Source organism: Mauremys mutica, chromosome 12 (assembly GCF_020497125.1).
Source record: "Mauremys mutica isolate MM-2020 ecotype Southern chromosome 12, ASM2049712v1, whole genome shotgun sequence".
Taxonomy (NCBI): Eukaryota; Metazoa; Chordata; order Testudines; family Geoemydidae; genus Mauremys; species Mauremys mutica.
The window spans coordinates 5,415,747-5,433,828 of NC_059083.1; the positions used below are offsets into that span (position 1 = coordinate 5,415,747).

At 53.7% G+C, this 18,082-nt stretch overlaps 1 protein-coding gene across 1 annotated transcript in view; it reads right to left on the minus strand.

Annotated features, from left to right (window-relative positions):
* LOC123345834 (E3 ubiquitin-protein ligase TRIM41-like) overlaps window positions 1-8,856 on the minus strand; it is a 34,683-nt gene extending 25,827 nt beyond the window's left edge. The window contains exons 1-4 of the mRNA XM_044982892.1: window positions 8,431-8,856; window positions 6,456-6,551; window positions 3,753-3,983; window positions 2,435-2,457 (exon numbers count right to left, since the gene is read on the minus strand). Coding sequence (XP_044838827.1) covers window positions 2,435-2,457; window positions 3,753-3,983; window positions 6,456-6,551; window positions 8,431-8,841 — 761 coding nt within the window. The 5' untranslated portion in view covers window positions 8,842-8,856. The remainder of the gene's footprint in view (window positions 1-2,434; window positions 2,458-3,752; window positions 3,984-6,455; window positions 6,552-8,430) is intronic.
* Between the last annotated feature and the right edge of the window lie 9,226 nt (window positions 8,857-18,082).

Here is an 18,082-nt window from a genome sequence, read left to right on the forward strand (position 1 = left end):
ATTAGGGACAATCCTTGTGGTGATGTAGATGCCCATTGTACCAGGACCTGGCGTGAGACCCACTATCCCATTACAAAGATAATTTATGTTCTTATTTAGCTCTTTGGATACATACGATGGTCAGTCCACTAGCTCCGGGGTTCTCAGCTTACAAAGGCCAGTGTGTGTCCCCCCCGCACTGGGGGACGGCAAACGACTGAATGAACCGGCACTGCCCAGGGAGCCGGGAGCAGTGGGAGTCGGTGCAGTTCTGGGGGGCAGGGCTGGAGCTGGGGGGAACTGGCTGGCGCCTTCTATTGCTGGTTCGTCAATGGCTGGGAGATGAGCCATGTAACACGGCTGGGCGGGTCCCTGCCCGTAGGTGTCTGTGTCAGCACAGGGCTTGTCAGGCTTGTAGCTCGACATCAGCATCACGGGGCGAGAGGCAGCCCAGGCTGGGGATCTGGAGGGCTCAGCAGTGCCACAGGCCAGGCTGCACCCCGGGAACCTGTCACACTGATGTAAATCTCCCTTGTGGCCAATTAAACCGATTCCTTCTTGTTCTGCCCTCAGGGGACGTGAAGAACAACTGGTCACCGCTCTCTGCAGAACAGCCTCAGACAGATCTGGAGACTGTTATCAGGCCCTGCCTCAGTCTCCTCGTCTCTAGACTGAACACACCCATTTATTGCAACCGTCCTCACAGCTCGTCCAGTCTAAACCTCGGGTCACTTCTGTTGCTCTGCTCTGAACTCTCCCCAATTTCTCCACGTCCTTCTCACAGGGCGGTGCCCAGAACTGGACACAGGATTCCAGCTGAGGCCTCCCCGTGGCAAGAAGGGGGGAACAACGTCCTCCTGTGTCTGACCCTGACACTCCTGTTAACACACCTGTGCTGGGTGCTCACCCCACATCAGCCCCCGGAAAGGGTGAAGGAAGCAGAGAACGAGGAGATTGGGGAGACAGGCCACACACGGGGGGTTCAGGCCAGAGCAGTGACCCCTGGTTGGACGATGAAGCTCAGCTGAGCAGGTGGGGGCTGGGCTCGTGCAAAGCCAGGCAGGTGGCAGCAGAAATGGCTGCAGTGAGGAGTCTGCAGCCCCCCTGTGCACTCGAAAGGGCAGGAGGGACCCAGGCAGAGAACAGGCTGCTGGGAGCCGGGCCCTGGGGGAGGGAGTGTTAGACTCACAGGGCCAGAGGGGGCTGCCAGGGTCACCTGGTCTAACCCCCGTCAGAGAGCAGGGGGGAGACCAAGGCCTGTGGGAGGGGAGGGGGGAGCAGCCCAGGGAGGGAGCAGACGCTGCCTGCATGTGGCAGGGTCCCTGGGCTGGACCCTGGAGCAGTGGGCGGCTCGAGTTCCCCACCCAGCCCCGGCTGAAGCGGCATTGCCTGGGCAGTGGGGCCAGCGAGACTCTGCCCCCCAGCAGGGGAACCATTCAGTGACCTGGCTGGGGGCTGAGTCACGCAGAGGAAGCTGCAGCTCCTGGGGGGAGAGAGGAGGCTGCAAAGTGAGAGAGAGACAACGGCGGGGGGGGGGGAGACGCCAGGGGAGGGGTTGGCCCTGGAAGAGCTAATTCCCAGAGCAGCCAGGAGGGGGCAGCACCTGCGGTGAATACAGCAACCTGGGACAGCCTCCCACAGTGACATTTGCCTTTCACAAGAGCATCACCCTGCCGCCTCCTTCACTGTGTGACCCACTGCCACCCCCAGAGCTTTTCCCGCAGTCCTGCTGCCTCCCCAGTGACTCCCCATTTCCTAGTTGTAAGTTTGATTTTTCCTCCCAACGTGCAGCACTTTGTCTCCATTGAATGTTCCCTTCAATTGATTTTAATCCTTCTCCCTCCGCCCTGTGTCTCTTGTGTCTATTTAGACTGTAACCTCCCTGGGGCAGGGCCTGTCTCTCTCTGTGTCTGTGCAGCACCCGGCACGTTGGGCCTTGATTTTGCCTTGAGCCTCCAGGCACGGCCATAGCGCTACTAATAACAGCACGTTATAAACTCCTCAGAGCAGGGAACGTCTCTTCCATCGTATCTCCTGCCTGCCCAGCACACGGCTAGAGCTCACTGCACAATTAGAAACAATTAATAAACAGCTCATTGAATAGTCATCAGATGGCACCGACTTTCCATCTCTACCAACCTGGATGGAGTTTGGAGTCTATGACCTAGAAATGAGAGACCCATTCTCCATCCCCGATCTCCTGAGGTCTCCGTTCCACCAGCCACACTACAAATAACACCCCTGTCTGTGGGTCAATCACTCTTTTCTCAGGCTGCTCTATTCTGGATTCTAGTCACAATGACAACAGCCCGGAGATGAGATTTAACGGAGAGCGATTGAGCAATGACAACAGCCCCATACTCTGCACTGCTGGACCGTGGGGACCCAGGTCTTATGTCCAAAATCCCTTCCCTGCATTGGGAAGTGAAAAGGAGAGTGAGAAGGAGCCACCTACCTGCTCAAGGTGCCTTTGATGTCCTAGAGGGGAGAGAGAAAAGGAAATTCAGTCCCAGCTCTCACACTAAGGATCCCTCCTGCTCTGGAGGGGACTCACTTGGTCTTCACAGTTTGAGGTTCAAAGTGAAAATATTTATTTATTAACACAAACAAAAACTTTGAACATGTTGCCTTTGCTCTTTCGGAAAAGTGCTCTGACTGCAGGGTCTGGGCCCAGGAAGTTTGTATAAGGAGGCACACTAGCTCTCTGTGTAACAACATTTGAATAACCACCTGGCACATGGAATCAGAGGGCTCAGTCTTGTGATGAATGAGGTTTAATATCACTCTGGATCCATATCAGTGTCTGATCACTTTTTGATTTTTGCTAAATGCTTGGTCTCAATGACATCCAGTGGCAATGAGTTCCACAGTCTTTCTACGTGATGTGTGAAAAAGTGTTAGTTGGATCAGTTTTGAATTTGTCACCTAATTTTATTGAGTATCAGAGGGGAGCCGTGTTAGTCTGGATCTGTAAAAGCAGCAAAGAGTCAAGAACTGGGTTTGTTTAGTTTGGAAAAGAGAAGACTGAGAGGGGACATGAGAGCAGTTTTCAGGTATCTACAAGGGTGTGATAAGGAGGAGGGAGAAAACTTGTTCACCTTCCCCTCTAAGGATAGAACAAGAAGCAATGGGCTTAAACTGCAGCAAGGGAGGTTTGGGTTGGACATTAGGAAAAAGTTCCTAACTGTCAGGGTGGTTAAACACTGGAATAAATTGCCTAGGGAGGTTGTGGCATCTCCAGCTCTGGAGCTATTGAAGAGCAGGTTAGAGAAATGTCTATCCGGGATGGGCTAGACAGTGTTTGGTCCTGCCATGAGGGCAGGGGACTGGACTCGATGACCTCTCGAGGTCCCTTCCAGCCCTAGAATCTATGAGTCCTGTGGCACCTTACAGACTAACAGACGTATTGGAGCATGAGCGTGTTAGTCTATGAGGTGCCACAGGACTCTTTGCTGCTAATTATATTGAATGTCCCTTTGTTCTTGTATTAGGAGACAGGGAGAAGAGAATTTGGAGTTGGCCATTTTTGGAGGAGTCGTCTCCCAGTAGAATTCAAAAGAAGAATCTTTTCATTTAGGCTCGATCCAACGCTCATTGTACTCAAGAAGTATATTTCCATTGACTTTACTGGGCATTTCATTAAGCCCTTAAGGAAAATTGTACTTTAGCAATACTGTATGTTCTGACCTTTCACGCCTACTCTCCAAAAGTGAAGGGTTAAGAGACTTTCTTGCCCTGTGAAAGGTTCCAGGGTGTTTCTAACACCGTCTCACCTGCAGGAATTCACTCGCTGGCTGCTGGCACTTCTCCTCCATCTCACTGATCAGGGAACTGAAAGAGGATAGTTCCTCAGATAGTTTGGCAACATACTCAGCCCTCCCCTTTTCAATTTCCTTATTCAGCTCTTCCAGCTGGGCCAGCAGGAGTCGCTCTTGTTCCTCCAGAAACTGGCGCAGTTGCTGAAATTCAGCCACAATCTTCTGCCTCTCAGTTTCCAGCTGTTTCTGAAACGAAGAGATACGAACAGGGAAAGCACAGGTCAAGAACTGGAACACGGAGTGAGTCATGGATTATTTTATAAAGCCTTATGTACGCACATGGGAGCATTTCATTGCAACCCCATAGAATGTAACTCCTGATATTTTATGGAGAACATACTCCATGCTCAATAGACAGATGATTTTCCAGTGGATTTTCAAGAATCCTAACTGGTGGTTAGAATAGGAATGTATCTTGCATTATTAGGATATTCTGTTATCAGTGGTGTCCAGAAAACCAGACCCTTCAAATAACAGGAAGGACAGCAGGTGTGGGATCCAGAATGGGACAGGACAGGATTACTTCTGGGGAGCAAACAGTAGAACCCAAACTCAGAAGTGCTTGACTTGAGCTGGGGAACAGAGGCTCCCCACAAAATACACCTAGATGAATAGGGCCATGTTTCTAAAACAGGATTTAAAATCAGAGCCTCAACAATTGCTCTGACGAGTTTTGAATGCACAGTTTAAGATACAAACATTTGGTCACATTATAAATCTCCAATTTTATCCACACAGGGATTCTGAGCACAAACTGGGTGGCTGGCAAGACAACTATTTGCAGGTTCAGATCTGAGTTTGCAGGGCACTTAGAAACGTGCGTGTAAACTGGAGAGAAGCCCACCAAGTCATGCTCTTTCTGGAGCTTTCTAGCGCCTGGTACCCCAGGAGCAAGAAACTTACATCATCTTTAGAACCCAAATCTTCTTCACGGCAACGTCCAGCAGCGATATCGCTAGGGCCTGTTCCAAAGCTCACCACAATCAACAGGAGTCTTTCCAATGACTTCAGTAGGGTTTGGTCAGGTGTTAAGTGACCAGCCTTCTCCGGGGCAGCAGATTTCTATAGTGGCTGCCCGCACTATACTGTTGTGGTTATTGTTCTAGGGTTTTCCTTAACCCTCCCCTGGTTCTTGTCACGCAGACAGAAAACAGGAGACCAAAAGTCCAAAGTGCAGGGGTTAGTTCCAAGCAAGCATCTCCAGAGCATTTACCCCATGCCCCCCTGTGACGTTATTGACAGACTCTGTAACCTCATAGATCATTGTTGCAACCAAAGACCTGTAGTGGCACCAGATCCTGTATAAAGGGGGTCAAACAGTGTCTAAGACAAGGTTCTGGTTTGCTGGTTAGGATTATGCTGGCTGTATACATGTATTGGGGGGAGGAATAGCTCAGTGGTTTGAGCATTGGCCTGCTAAACCCAGGATTGTTAGTTCAATCCTTGAGGGGGCCACTTAGGGATCTGGGGCAAAAATTGGTCCTGCTAGTGAAGGCAGGGGGCTGGACTTGATGACCTTTCAAGGTCCCTTCCAGTTCTAGGAGATTGGTATATCCCCAGTTATTACCTATTGCTTTGTAGTTGAAGTTATGAATATTGGCTCTGTACTGTCTATATTTCAAACTTATGCTGTGCTTCTGGGTGACACCCCAGACAACTTGGTGTCAACTCTGCCTAGCCTGCTTGATGGCCCTTTAAGGACCATCAGCTACACAACTGACCCATTGAGGGAAGGCAGACACGCCTTGTGACTCAGCAAGGTCTGCAGGGACCTGCCTATGGACAGAACTCTGAGGTTTTTCCAGGCCATGGGATGGACAGCTTGTCCTTGGGACAAAGAAAGCAGAGACCACATGGCAAGAGAGATTATAAAAAGCTGCTGCAGCTCCTCCATCTTGTCTTCAGTCCTGCTTCTTACCTCTGGAGGGACTTTGCTACAAAGGGAAGCTCTCACAAAGGACTGTTGGCCCATCCCAGCGGGGGATGTTCCAGAGACTTGATTTGAACCTGCACTTTGTTCCATCACTGCTACAAGCCTGAACCTAGAACTTTGCCAGTACTCTGTGTAACTGATTCCATTTAACCAGTTCTAGCTCTCACCTATATATTTTTCCTTTTATGATTAAACCTTTAGATTCTAAAGGACTGGCAATAGGGTGATTTGTGGGTAAGATCTGATTTGTGTATTGACCTGGGCCTGGGGCTTGGTCCTTTGGGATCGAGAGAACCTTTTTTCTTTTACCGGCGTATCGGTTTTCATAACCATTTGTCCCCATAACGAGTGGCACTGGTGGTGATACTGGGAAACTGGAGCATCTAAGGGAATGCATCCGACGAAGTGGGTATCACCTACGAAAGCTCATGCTCCAATATGTCTATTAATCTATAAGGTGCCACAGGACTCTTTGCCGCTTTTACAGATCCAGACTAACACGGTTTCCCCTCTGATACTTGGATTATTAAACCTCTTTCCTTAATGCTCCATTTTCCTGTTTACACTCAATTATAGCAGAACAATTTTTCTTTACAAGGAGAATAAATAAGCAATAATCTTTCATGGAAGGGAAGAGGTTTCTCACTGTTCTTCTTCCGTTAGACTAAGCAGAGTATCAATAACGTCCCAGTGCACATTTGCCTCTGAGTAAGAACGGCACCTACCAGTAGTTCCTGGCTTGTATTTTCCCCACTCGATTTATACGACAGAATCGCTTCTCTCTCTTTTTTCAAACTCTCCAAATGTCTCTGAATTTGTTCCTAACAAAAGAAAAACTGGTTTAGTTTCAGTTGCTTTTGGAGGATTTTCCCCCCCATTTTATTTATATTGTCAAGAATATTAAATACATAATAAAATGGGCGAGTGCTCTAACCACATGACTGTACAGTCCTTCTCACGCTCACGGTCTCTCTCTCTCCTGCAAATGACTCTCTAAGTATTTATCCCCAGTGGAACAGCTTCAGCAGGAGAGATGGAGGGAGCCCCACCTCAGCACATCCCATAGAGAGGTGGCAGATCCCTGTTCAAATCCTGGCTCTTCACCAGCTGGAAGAGGGACTTGAGCCGGTGGCCTCCCATGTCCCAGGTGAGTGCTCTAAACACTGGGCTAAAAATGATGAGGGAAGTTTTGAACTCAACTCACCTGAGGGGCCTAAGGTCACCTACCAGGCCAGGCCCCACGCAGGAGTTAGGTGGCCTAAGGCTGATCTTCCCTGGGGCTCAGGTGGGAGACGGGCACCTAGCTGCCTTGAGCGAGGCAGCAGTGAGCAGGGCCAGAGGGAGTTTAGGCATCTCCAGGGCTCAGCAGGAGTTTTGTGAATTGCAGTGGAGGCTCCAACTGGGGTTTAGGCACTTAAGTAAATACTGTGAATCTAGGCCTCCCGGACAGGGAAACTGGGCTAAGGACGGGCTGGACGGAGGCTTCACTTCCTCAGGGCGCAGGTGTTCACACCCCGCTCATGCTCACTGCGACTTTTCTGAGCAGTCTCAGAACCACACTATCAGGCAAGTCACATTTTGGTATATCACTGGCCTTGGCATTTCTAAGTGGGCCTGAGAAGTAACCTTCCCCCCTCCCCCTACGCATAATCAATTCCTGTCCCCCCTACTAAACACTGGGATTGCTGGAGAATGTCGGGGAGAGTCAGTGAGATGAGCCACTGGGACACCGTCCAAACAGATCTAACCTAGTGATACACAAACTGTGGGCATGCGGCATCTTCAATTCTTCCCAAAAAGTGCAGCTTGATCCTTGTACTTGAATCACTGTGGTTACATCCGTTACATTTTTGAGACTCCCTGCTATAAAGGATGTTTAATGTGGCTCGGGTTTTATTATGGAGAGGGAGCAAGGGGGGTGTTGCTGGCTGAGGAGGAAAAGACGGCAAGGAACGGACATAATTCTTCCCCAGTTCCCGAAGCCGGCGTGTCTCCTCCCTGATCCTCCCACTCCTTCCCCCCGGATAACAGGACCCTGGATCTTCATTTTGAAAATATGGGCGCCCTGCCCCTGCTGCCGCAGATTTCAAGCCATCTGCTGGAATGGGCCAGGCCCCCAGCCGTTGTCCATCCTGTATGAGAAGCAAACCCTGCTCCCCCCACCCTGCAAGGGTTAAAAGGAAACTGTGTGAGCTGGAACAGGTGCAGTTTCCTGTCCCCCCCCAGCGGGGATTTTTCCCTGCACAGGGGATGCCCTCGCTCTAGGGCGCACAAGTCATACCCTGCTTTACACATCCTGGTGCTATTACAGCCGGACAGCCCTGCTGGCGGGGGTGTAGTTACACCTCTATAACGGTGTATCGCCTAGTCCTGTATGGAAAGGGAAACAGGCCTTCCTGGCATCAGGCACCTTTATACCAGCACAACTTGTATCCACACCGGGGGGGCTGCTGATATAACTGTTAGAAAGGAAAAAAAAAATCCCCCCCCCCCCCCACCACAGGTCAGTACCAAAACTATATACAGAGCTGGTCTTAAAAACATGTCTCCTCAACATCTTCCTGTATGAAATCCCTTGTTTCTCTACCTTGTCATTTTTGGAAGCTAGTTTTATGACCTTGCTGGGTTTCTATTCTCAGATGGCTGGTCTGATTGTTCCAGCCTGTCTGGCCTGGGATGGGTCCCAAATGCAAAAATTACCTGGTAATCCTGGGCCACCTCCTCGACAGGAAGCACGGGGTGGTCTTTGTGGCTGCGGGACTCTCTGCACACCAGGCAGATCAGAGTTTGATCCAATTCACAGAAGAGTTTCAAAAGCTCTTTATGTTTTTCACACGCTCTCTCCCCACTTGGCTCTGGGAATTTTTTGGCTATTTCCACGACATTCCTCAGCTGCCAGTTAGGCTGGAACTCCCCTTCCCGGAAGGGTTCTCTGCACTCAGGGCAGGGATACCGGGGGGAGGTTTTGGACTCCTGGCAGTACTGAGTGATGCAGGATCGGCAGAAGTTGTGCCCACACTTGATGAGAATCACCGGATCGTTAAAATAAGCCAGGCAAACGGAACAGATCACAGCCTCCTGGAGATCTTTTACCCGGCTTCTTGCGGCCATGGCACCTAGGAGAAGAGAAACATAAGTTTCACTTTCACTTTGCTCAGCAATGTGTTTATCCCCGATTGGAGCTGGCCTTCGCCCTTCCTGCAGCTGCCGGTCTCCTGCCTGATCTGTGGTGCAGTGGTGAGCTGGAGCAGGTTCCCACAGGTTCCCAAGAACCGGTTGCTAAAATTAGACCTCCGTGGAGAACCGGTTGTTAAAGGGCCAGGGGGTGGGCAAAGAACTCCGGTCCGCGGGCCGGACCATCCTGTTGCTCCCAGGATTCCCAGCTGGGGAGGCTGAGGCTCCCCCGGCCCTTCCCCCGCTTCCCCCCAGCTGCAGGGTGGTCAGCCGCCGGCCTCAGCTGGGCAGCTCAGCTGAGCTCCAGAGTCATCCTGCTGCCGCTTTTTGGCTTTTGAGAGTCCCGGCAAGGTGTGTGTGGGGGTCCTGCTGCAAGCTCCAGGGCTGGCCAGAGGGGAGGGGGCAAGTGGGGCAATTGGCCCGGGTCCTGCAGGGGCCCCTGGCCCCATGAGGATGTCTTCCCCCAGCCCCCCCCCCCCCCAAGCTGCAGCATGGCCAGCAGCTGGGCAGCTCAGCTGAGTCATCCTGCTGCTTTGAGCTGCCGGCAAGGCAAGGTAAGCGGGGAGAGGTGCAAGTTCTAGGGTTGCTGGGGGGCAAGTGGGGCAATTTGCCCCAGGCCCTGCAGGGGCCCCTAGCCCCACGGGTATGTCTCCCACCCCTTCCCTGTTTCCCCCCCTTAAATCAGAACTTTTTATAGGGAACCGGTTGTTAAGATTTTGGCAGCTCATCACTGGGTGAATGTGTTCGCTGGGCCCTGGGATCCTTCAGTTCTAGAAAGGAGAACATATAAGGAGATAGATGTATATAAATAATGACTATATTGAACTCCTACCTTTGTACAGATTAGACTTTAAACAAATATTTCCCCATGCTGTCATAAACAGCATTAAGTAAATCAAGTCACTGAAGAGATAAAAGCATTTCCAAATAAAAGAGTTGATCATAAAATCCCTCATTCCACGCCCACAAAAACTTTGTAGAGGCCAACAGTATTGGCAGAATTATACCAAAAAAGACGGTTACTCACCGTAGTAACTGTTGTTCTTCGAGATGTGTTGCTCCTATCCATTCCAGTTAGGTGTGCGCACCGCGCGTGCACGGCATCTCGGAACTTTTTTACCCTAGCAACTCCGGCGGGCCGGCTGGGCGCCCCCTGGAGTGGCGCCACTATGGCGCCTGTTATATACCCCAGCCGGCCCGTCCGCTCCTCAGTTCCTTCTTGCCGGCTACTCCGACAGTGGGGAAGGAGGGCGGGTCTGGAATGGATAGGAGCAACACATCTCGAAGAACAACAGTTACTACGGTGAGTAACCGTCTTTTCTTCTTCGAGTGATTGCTCCAATGCATTCCAGTTAGGTGAATCCCAAGCCTTACCTAGGCGGTGGGGTCGGAGTGAGACGTGGCGGAGTGTAATACCGCGGAGCTGAAGACTGCGTCGTCTCGAGACTGTTGCACCAACGCGTAGTGGGAGGCAAAGGTGTGGACCGAAGACCAGGTGGCCGCTCGACAGATGTCCTGGATTGGAACGTGGGCCAGGAAGGCGGCCGACGAGGCGTGCGCCCTCGTTGAGTGTGCAGTGAGGCGGCATGGCGGCACGCGAGCAAGCTCGTAGCAGGTCCGGATACACGCAGTGACCCAGGAGGAAATCCGCTGGGAGGATATCGGCTCGCCTTTCATGCGGTCAGCAACCGCTACGAACAGCTGGGGTGAACGCCAGAAGGGCTTAGTCCGCTCGATGTAGAAAGCGAGCGCCCTGCGGACGTCGAGGGTATGCAGCTGTTGCTCCCGAGGCGAGGCATGCAGCTTCGGGAAGAACACCGGGAGGAAGATCTCCTGGTTGAGGTGGAAGGCTGACACTACCTTCGGGAGGAAGGCCGGATGTGGGCGAAGCTGCACCTTGTCCCCATGGAAGACGGTATATGGCGGACTAACCGTCAGAGCGCGGAGCTCAGAAACTCGTCTCGCTGATGTAATGGCGACGAGGAAGGCCATCTTCCAGGAGAGGTAGAGCAAGGAGCACGTGGCTAAGGGCTCGAACGGAGGACCCATCAGCTTGGCCAGCACGAGGTTCAAATCCCAGGTCAGGGCAGGACGCCGCACCGGCGGGTACAAGCGGTCCAGGCCTTTGAGGAAGCGGGAAACCATCTGGTTAGAGAAGATGGACCGACCTTCCACGGATGGACGAAAGGCGGACACTGCTGCCAGGTGAACTCTTAAGGAGGAGACCGCAAGACCTTGCTCCTTAAGGTACCAAAGGTATTCGAGGATGGTAGGGACCGGGACTACGAATGGATTGAGGCCTCGTTGGTCACACCAGAGTGCGAATCTCTTCCATTTTGCGAGGTAGGTGGAGCGAGTGGAAGGCTTTCTGCTCTCAAGCAGGACTTGCTGAACTGCCGCGGAACAGTCCCTCTCCGCGTAGGTCAGCCACTCAGGTACCAAGCTGTAAGATGGAGGGACTGCAGGTTCGGATGGCGGAGTCTGCCGAAGTCCTGGGTGATGAGGTCCGGCCACAACGGAAGGGGGATGGGATCCCGAACGGAGAGCTCGAGCAGCAGGGTGTACCAGTGCTGCCTCGGCCAGGCCAGCGCTACGAGTATGACGTGGGCTCTGTCCCTCCGAAGCTTCAGGAGCACTCGGTGCACGAGCGGGAACGGAGGGAAGGCGTAGAGGAGGCGATCCGTCCATGGGTAAAGGAAGGCGTCCGACAGGGAGCCTGGCGAGCGACCCTGGTATGAGCAAAATAGGTGGCACTTCCTGTTCTCCCTGGAGGCGAATAGGTCTATTTGGGGAAACCCCCACCTCCGGAAGATTGTGTGGATGACATCTGGACGGAGGGACCACTCGTGGGAGAGGAACGACCTGCTGAGATGGTCGGCCAGCGTGTTCTGCACTCCCGGAAGAAAGGACGCTTCCAGGTGAATGGAGTGGGTCACGCAGAAGTCCCATAGGAGCAACGCTTCCTTGCAGAGGAGGGAGGAGCGTGCTCCGCCCTGCTTGTTCACGTAGAACATTGCCGTGGTGTTGTCCGTGAACACTGTCACACAGCGGCCTTGCAGGTGGGTGCAGAAGGTGCGACAGGCCAGACGGATCGCTCGTAGCTCGCGGACATTGATGTGCAGGGCGAGCTCCTGGGGCGACCACAGGCCTTGGGTGTGAAGATCGCCCAGGTGAGCTCCCCAACCGAGCGCTGAGGCATCCGTGGTCAGAGTACGGACGGGCGAGGAGGGTGGAACGGGACTCCGGCACACACGACCTCTGGGTCGAGCCACCAGCTGAGGGACTTGAGGGTCGGCCTGGTGACCGTGACCACCATGTCGATGGGGTCTCGATGCGGCCGGTACACCGACGCGAGCCAAGACTGGAACGGGCGGAGGTGGAGCCGCGCGTACGCGGTGACATACGTGCATGAAGCCATGTGGCCCAGGAGGCGGAGGAAGGAGCGCACCGTCGTGGTCGGGAAGGTGACGAGGTCCCGGATGATGGAGACCATCGTCTGGTGGCGAGCGCGAGGGAGACAGGCCCTGGCCACCGTGGAGTCGAGGATCGCTCCGATGAACTCCACCCGCTGTGACGGAATCAAAGTGGACTTCTCGGCGTTGATGAGAAGACCGAGCCGCTGAAAGAGGGACAGGATTTCTGTCATCTGGCCCATTACGAGCTGTCGAGACTGTCCTCGAACCAGCCAGTCGTCGAGATACGGGTAGACGTGTATCTGACGACGTCGGAGGGCCGCGGCAACCACCGCCATGCATTTGGTAAATACCCTCGGTGCGGTGGAGAGCCCGAACGGCAACACGGCGAACTGGTAGTGGGTGTTGTTGACCACAAACCGGAGATAACGACGATGGGGAGGATAGATCGCGACATGGAAGTAGGCGTCCTTCATGTCGAGGGCGGCAAACCAGTCTCCCGGATCCAGAGAGGGAATGATGGTCCCCAAGGTGACCATGCGAAACTTGGGCTTGAGCAGGTACTTGTTCAGCTCGCACAGGTCCAGGATAGGACGTAGCCCCCCTTTCGCTTTGGGGATGAGAAAATAACGGGAGTAGAATCCCCTGCCCCGCCTGTCTTGAGGCACTGTTTCTATGGCACCCACGCTCAACAGAGTCTGAAGCTCTTGTAAGAGGACTTGCTCGTGAGAGGGGTCCCTGAAGAGGGACAGGGAGGGTGGGTGGGAAGGTGGGGGCGAAACAAATTGCAGGCGGTATCCCGACTGGACTGTTTGAAGCACCCAGTTGTCTGTTGTTAATTGGGACCACGCCGAAAAGAAATGGGAAAGGCGGTTGTAAAATAACGGGGAAGGATCCGGTAGGGAGAGTGATGGGCCGTCCTCGAGCGTCCCATCAAAAGGCCTGCTTGGCCCCCTGAGGGGCCTTGGAAGAGGCCTGGCCCTGGTTACGCCGGTTGCCGGAAGGGCAACGGCGATTTTGAGCCGGTCGCCGGCTATTGTACGGCCGATAGCGTTGCTGGTAGAAGGGCCGGGAGGGTTGCTGCCGGAAGGACCTGCGCTGTGTCGCCGGTGTGTGCATCCCCAGGGTGCGGATGGCAATGCGGCCGTCCTTCAGGGTCTGGATCCGAGAATCCGTCTTCTCGGAGAAGAGACCCTGCGTGTCAAAGGGCAGGTCCTGCAGAGTATATTGCACCTCCGGCGGCAGGGTAGAGGACTGCAGCCAGGCGATGCGCCGCATCGACATGCCGGAGGCTACGGTCCGAGCTCCGGAGTCCGCAGCGTCGAGGGCGGCCGTGATGGAGGACCTAGATGATCTCCTTCCCTCTTCCAACAGCGCCGCGAACTCCTGGCGGGAGGCTGATGGCAGGAGCTCTGTGAACTTCGCCAGGGACGTCAAGATGTCATAGACGTACCTGGCGAGGAGGACCATCTGGTTAGCAATGCGCATCTGTAGGCCACCCGCCGAGTAGACCTTGCGGCCTAGCAGGTCCATGAGCCGGGCATCTTTGGACTTAGGCGCAGGGGCAGGTTGACCGTGCCTCTCGCGGTCGTTAACCGATTGCACAACCAGCGAGTCCGGGGTCGGGTGGGTATAAAGGTACTCATAGCCCGTCGGGGGGACCGAGTATTTACGCTCAACCCCGCGGGCCGTGGGAGGAATGGATGCGGGTGTTTGCCAGAGCGTGGTGGCGTTTTTCTGGATTGTCCTGACAAAGGGCAACGCCATGCGCACGGGAGCGTCCGCGCCCACCACATTGGTAATGGGGTCCTCGTCCTCCTGGACCTCCGCTACTGGGAGATCCATGGCCGTCGCCACCCGGCGAAGCAGATCCTGGTGGGCCTTCAGATCAATGGGCGGCGGTTCCTTGGCTGAAGCACCGGCCACCGCCTCGTCCGGGGAGGATGATGAGGACAAGCCCTGCACGACGGCCTCCGCCGCAGGGGCTGCTGACTGCGCCTCGGCTGAGTTGTGCTGCATGGAGGACTGGTGGTCCGGTGGAACGGAGGGCTCGCGTCGAGGAGAAGGAGCCGGCCGGCTAACCGTCGCCTCGGGGACCCTGCGCTCGGAGGCCAAGTCTCTCAGGGGAAACGGTACGCCCTGCGCTTCATGCTGGGCCCAGGGAACCCAGAAGCCCCACCGTTGAGACCCCTGAGGATCGCCGTGTGGGGTCGGTGGCAGGTGCGCGGTGCTGTCCACGCCGGAGGCCACCGATGCTGGGCGGGATGGCCAAGGAGGTGCTGAGGCGCTGACAGATTGTACAGCCGAAGGCGGCAGTCTCTCCGCAGACGGTACCGAGGGATGGTGTGAGTACCTTCGGTACCGGGACGGTGACCGAGACCGCCAGCCACCGCTGTGCCGGGAGCTCGACCGGCGCCGGGAGCTCGACCGGGAGCGGGATCTGCGGTGCCGGGAGTGGCTGCAGGAGTCGCGGTGTCGGGAATGGCGCTGGGACTGAGACCTCCGGTGGTGCCGACGCGACGGCGATCGGGACCTGGATCGGTGCCGGGAGTGCGACCGGTACCGAGATGATGAACGGTACCGGGACTCCGACCGGCGGCGGGATGGCGACCGGTACCAGGACGGCGAGCGGTGCCGAGATCGAGAATGGCGAGAAGGCGACCGTCGTCGGGACCGGGAGCGTGACCGGGACCGGGAGTGTCGCTTGTGTCGGCGGTCCGCGGAGGGCGGCCAGATCATCATCGCCGGCTTTCCGACGGACGCGACAGCCCGCACCGGCGGTGCCGGGGGCCGGAGGCTCGGTGCCTTTACGAGCTGTATCAGCTCACACGCCGCAGAGAATGTCTCCGGCGTCGACGGCAGTCATGGCTCAACCGCGGACGGTGCCGGGGAGCGTGGCGGTGCCGGACTCGACGGCCCTTGCGGCACCGGAGTCAACGGCCCGGTGCCTGCCTGGCGCACGGCCACCGCGGGAGTCGCAGGTGGCGCAATAGTCATGGCTGAGTCCTCCGCGCGGGACTTAGCGATCGCCTTTGCCAGCCTGCGCTTCCTAGCAGGCGAAAGGGAGCGGTGCCGGGTCTTCTCAGTTCCTGACTGAGGCTGCGGTGCCGCGGTGCCGGAGCGGCTCAGAGCAGCCGGTGCGCTCTGCACCGATGAGGCTCTCGGTGCCGGCGCGGCCGGTGCCGGGGGCTGTAGCGACGCCTCCATAAGGAGCTGCTTTAGTCTATTGTCCTGCTCCTTACGCGTTCTCGGCTTGAAGGCGGAACAGATCGGACACTTGTCTGTGTGATGACCTTCGCCGAGGCAACGAAGACAGGCGTCGTGCGGGTCCCCGATCGGCATAGGCCTCTGGCAAATTGCGCAGGGCTTAAAGCCCGGCGCCTTGGGCATGAGCCCGCACCGGGGGAGGAAAGGGAGGGGAAACCCCCCTAACCTTATCACTAAAACCTAACTAACTAACTATAACAACTATCTACACGTACTATGATAACTATATACAAAAACCCTTTAGCGAGAGCTAGGGTAGTGGAGGACAGAGAGCACTCCACAGTTCCAACTGGCCGTCATGGGCGGTAAGAAGGAACTGAGGAGCGGACGGGCCGGCTGGGGTATATAACAGGCGCCATAGCGGCGCCACTCCAGGGGGCGCCAGCCGGCCCGCCGGAGTTGCTAGGGTAAAAAAGTTCCGAGATGCCGTGCACGCGCGGCGCGCACACCTAACTGGAATGCATAGGAGCAATCACTCGAAGAAGAACTATGCCATTATATGGTACTTTCCTTCAGCCATCATAGTTAGAAATTATTTTTAAACATTTCAAAACAGGATCTGATGGGAATTAGAAATAGATCAGAGTTACAATGTTAGTTAGATTGGACCGGAACTTTGCCAAAGTTCTGGATCAGTCTAATCAGATCCATTTCTAATAGTACAAATAATAATTATAATGTTTAATTGTAATTGTATTATTACAGTATGTTGCAACATTTAAAAACTTCCTTCGAGTTATCTAAACAATTAAATTAAAAATCCAGAACTATAGAGTGCCACATTAAATCAGCTTCTTAATTTATTTGAAACATTTAACTACATTCAGTATTGCCATTAGTATGCATTCAAAAATCATGAATAAGCCAAAAAAAAATTTAAAAATACATTTAATTTTTTTTATTTGCCTTCTGGTAACTGAGCCGTTAGATAACACTTGTGTTATGTTTCAGCAGAGGTGATTGAAACAGAATTTCTGTTCCATGGGAAGTTCTGACATTTCAAGATTTATTTTGATCCTGAATCAGAATTTAAAAAATTGAAATTTCCCATTAAATGAAAAGGTTGAAAAAAAATGATTTTGGATCAAACACTTTATTTTGATGAAATCAAAATGTTTCATTCTGCTTTTGACTTAAAAAAGAAGATAAAATTTAAAAATGAAAAGTAGTTTTCATTTTGAACTGTGAACCAATCCACTCTGAAATGTCAGAAGGAACATTTCAACATTTTTTACTTGAAACTCAAAAAAGAGTCACAAAAAGTGGAAAGTAGGTCAAATTATGACAGATTAATATAAAAGAACACCACAAGCACGTAGGGATAAGATTAGGAAGGCTAAGGCACAAAACGAGATTAAACCAGCTAGGGACATGAAGGGGAACAAGACGACATTTTACAAATACATTAAATTCAGAGGACAAATGCAAAGTACAAGGAAGGAATAATCAGTTACACAAATACAAAATGGGAAAGGCCTGCCTTGGAGGGAGTAGAGCAGGAAAGGATCTGTGGGTTATAGTGGATCTCAAACTAAATATGAGTCAGTGTAATACGGTTGCAAAGAATACATCCCAGAATGATGTTCCAACAGGAATGCTGTAATCCAGAAACGAGAAGTCATTCTTCTAATCTACTAAGCACTGATAAGGCCTCAACTAGAGTACGGTGTCCAGTTACGGGCACCACACTTGGGGACAAATTGGAGAAAGACCAATGGACAGCAACAAAAATGATTAAAGGTCTAGAAAAATAACTGTGACGGTCTATGCCCCTAGGGTCAGGGCAGCGCGGCCGATCGGTCACAGTCTATGAAGCAGCCCTTCAGTGCAGGGCAGCAGGGCCTAGCGGCCAGAGTCTATAGAGTTGGGGGCACCTACTATGGGGTGTGGCAGCCCCAGTAGGGGGACCTGGGCCCACCCGACTCCACCAGGCCCTGACCCAGGGCCCTAACAGTGGCGTAGCAGCTTGCCACTGACTCAGCAGTGGGGTCTTACCGAAACAGGCTGAGTTTCCCCAGGTGGGAGGTACCACTCCGTCACCCTCCCTGGGTCACTTCCTACCAGAGTCTGTGCTGGGGTTCCCCATGAGCTGTCAGATCCTCTGTGTTCAGCAGGGCCGGTCATCTCCAGGGGCTCCTCCAGTCCCCGGGGTGCAGGCAGGCCGTGAATGGCTTGAATTCCCAATGTAGTCAGAGGCAGTGGCTGGCCCTCCGCAGGAGCTCCCCAGACAGGCAGCCTCCAGCCCAGAATGAGCTGGGCTCCGTCCCTTTATACTGCTAGAGCACTTCGAGCATGCCCAGTCTCGCAAGGGAGGCGGGACTTCTGCTGTCCATAATATGGGCTTAACCCTGTCTGGGCTAGTGCAGGGTAAGCCGACCCCGTCACAATAACCTATGAGGAAAGTTTATAAAAAATAGGTTTGTTTTGTCTGTAGAAGAGAAGACTGAAGAGGGGAATGAGAACGGTCTTCAAGCACCTAAAGGGTTGTTTTAAAGACG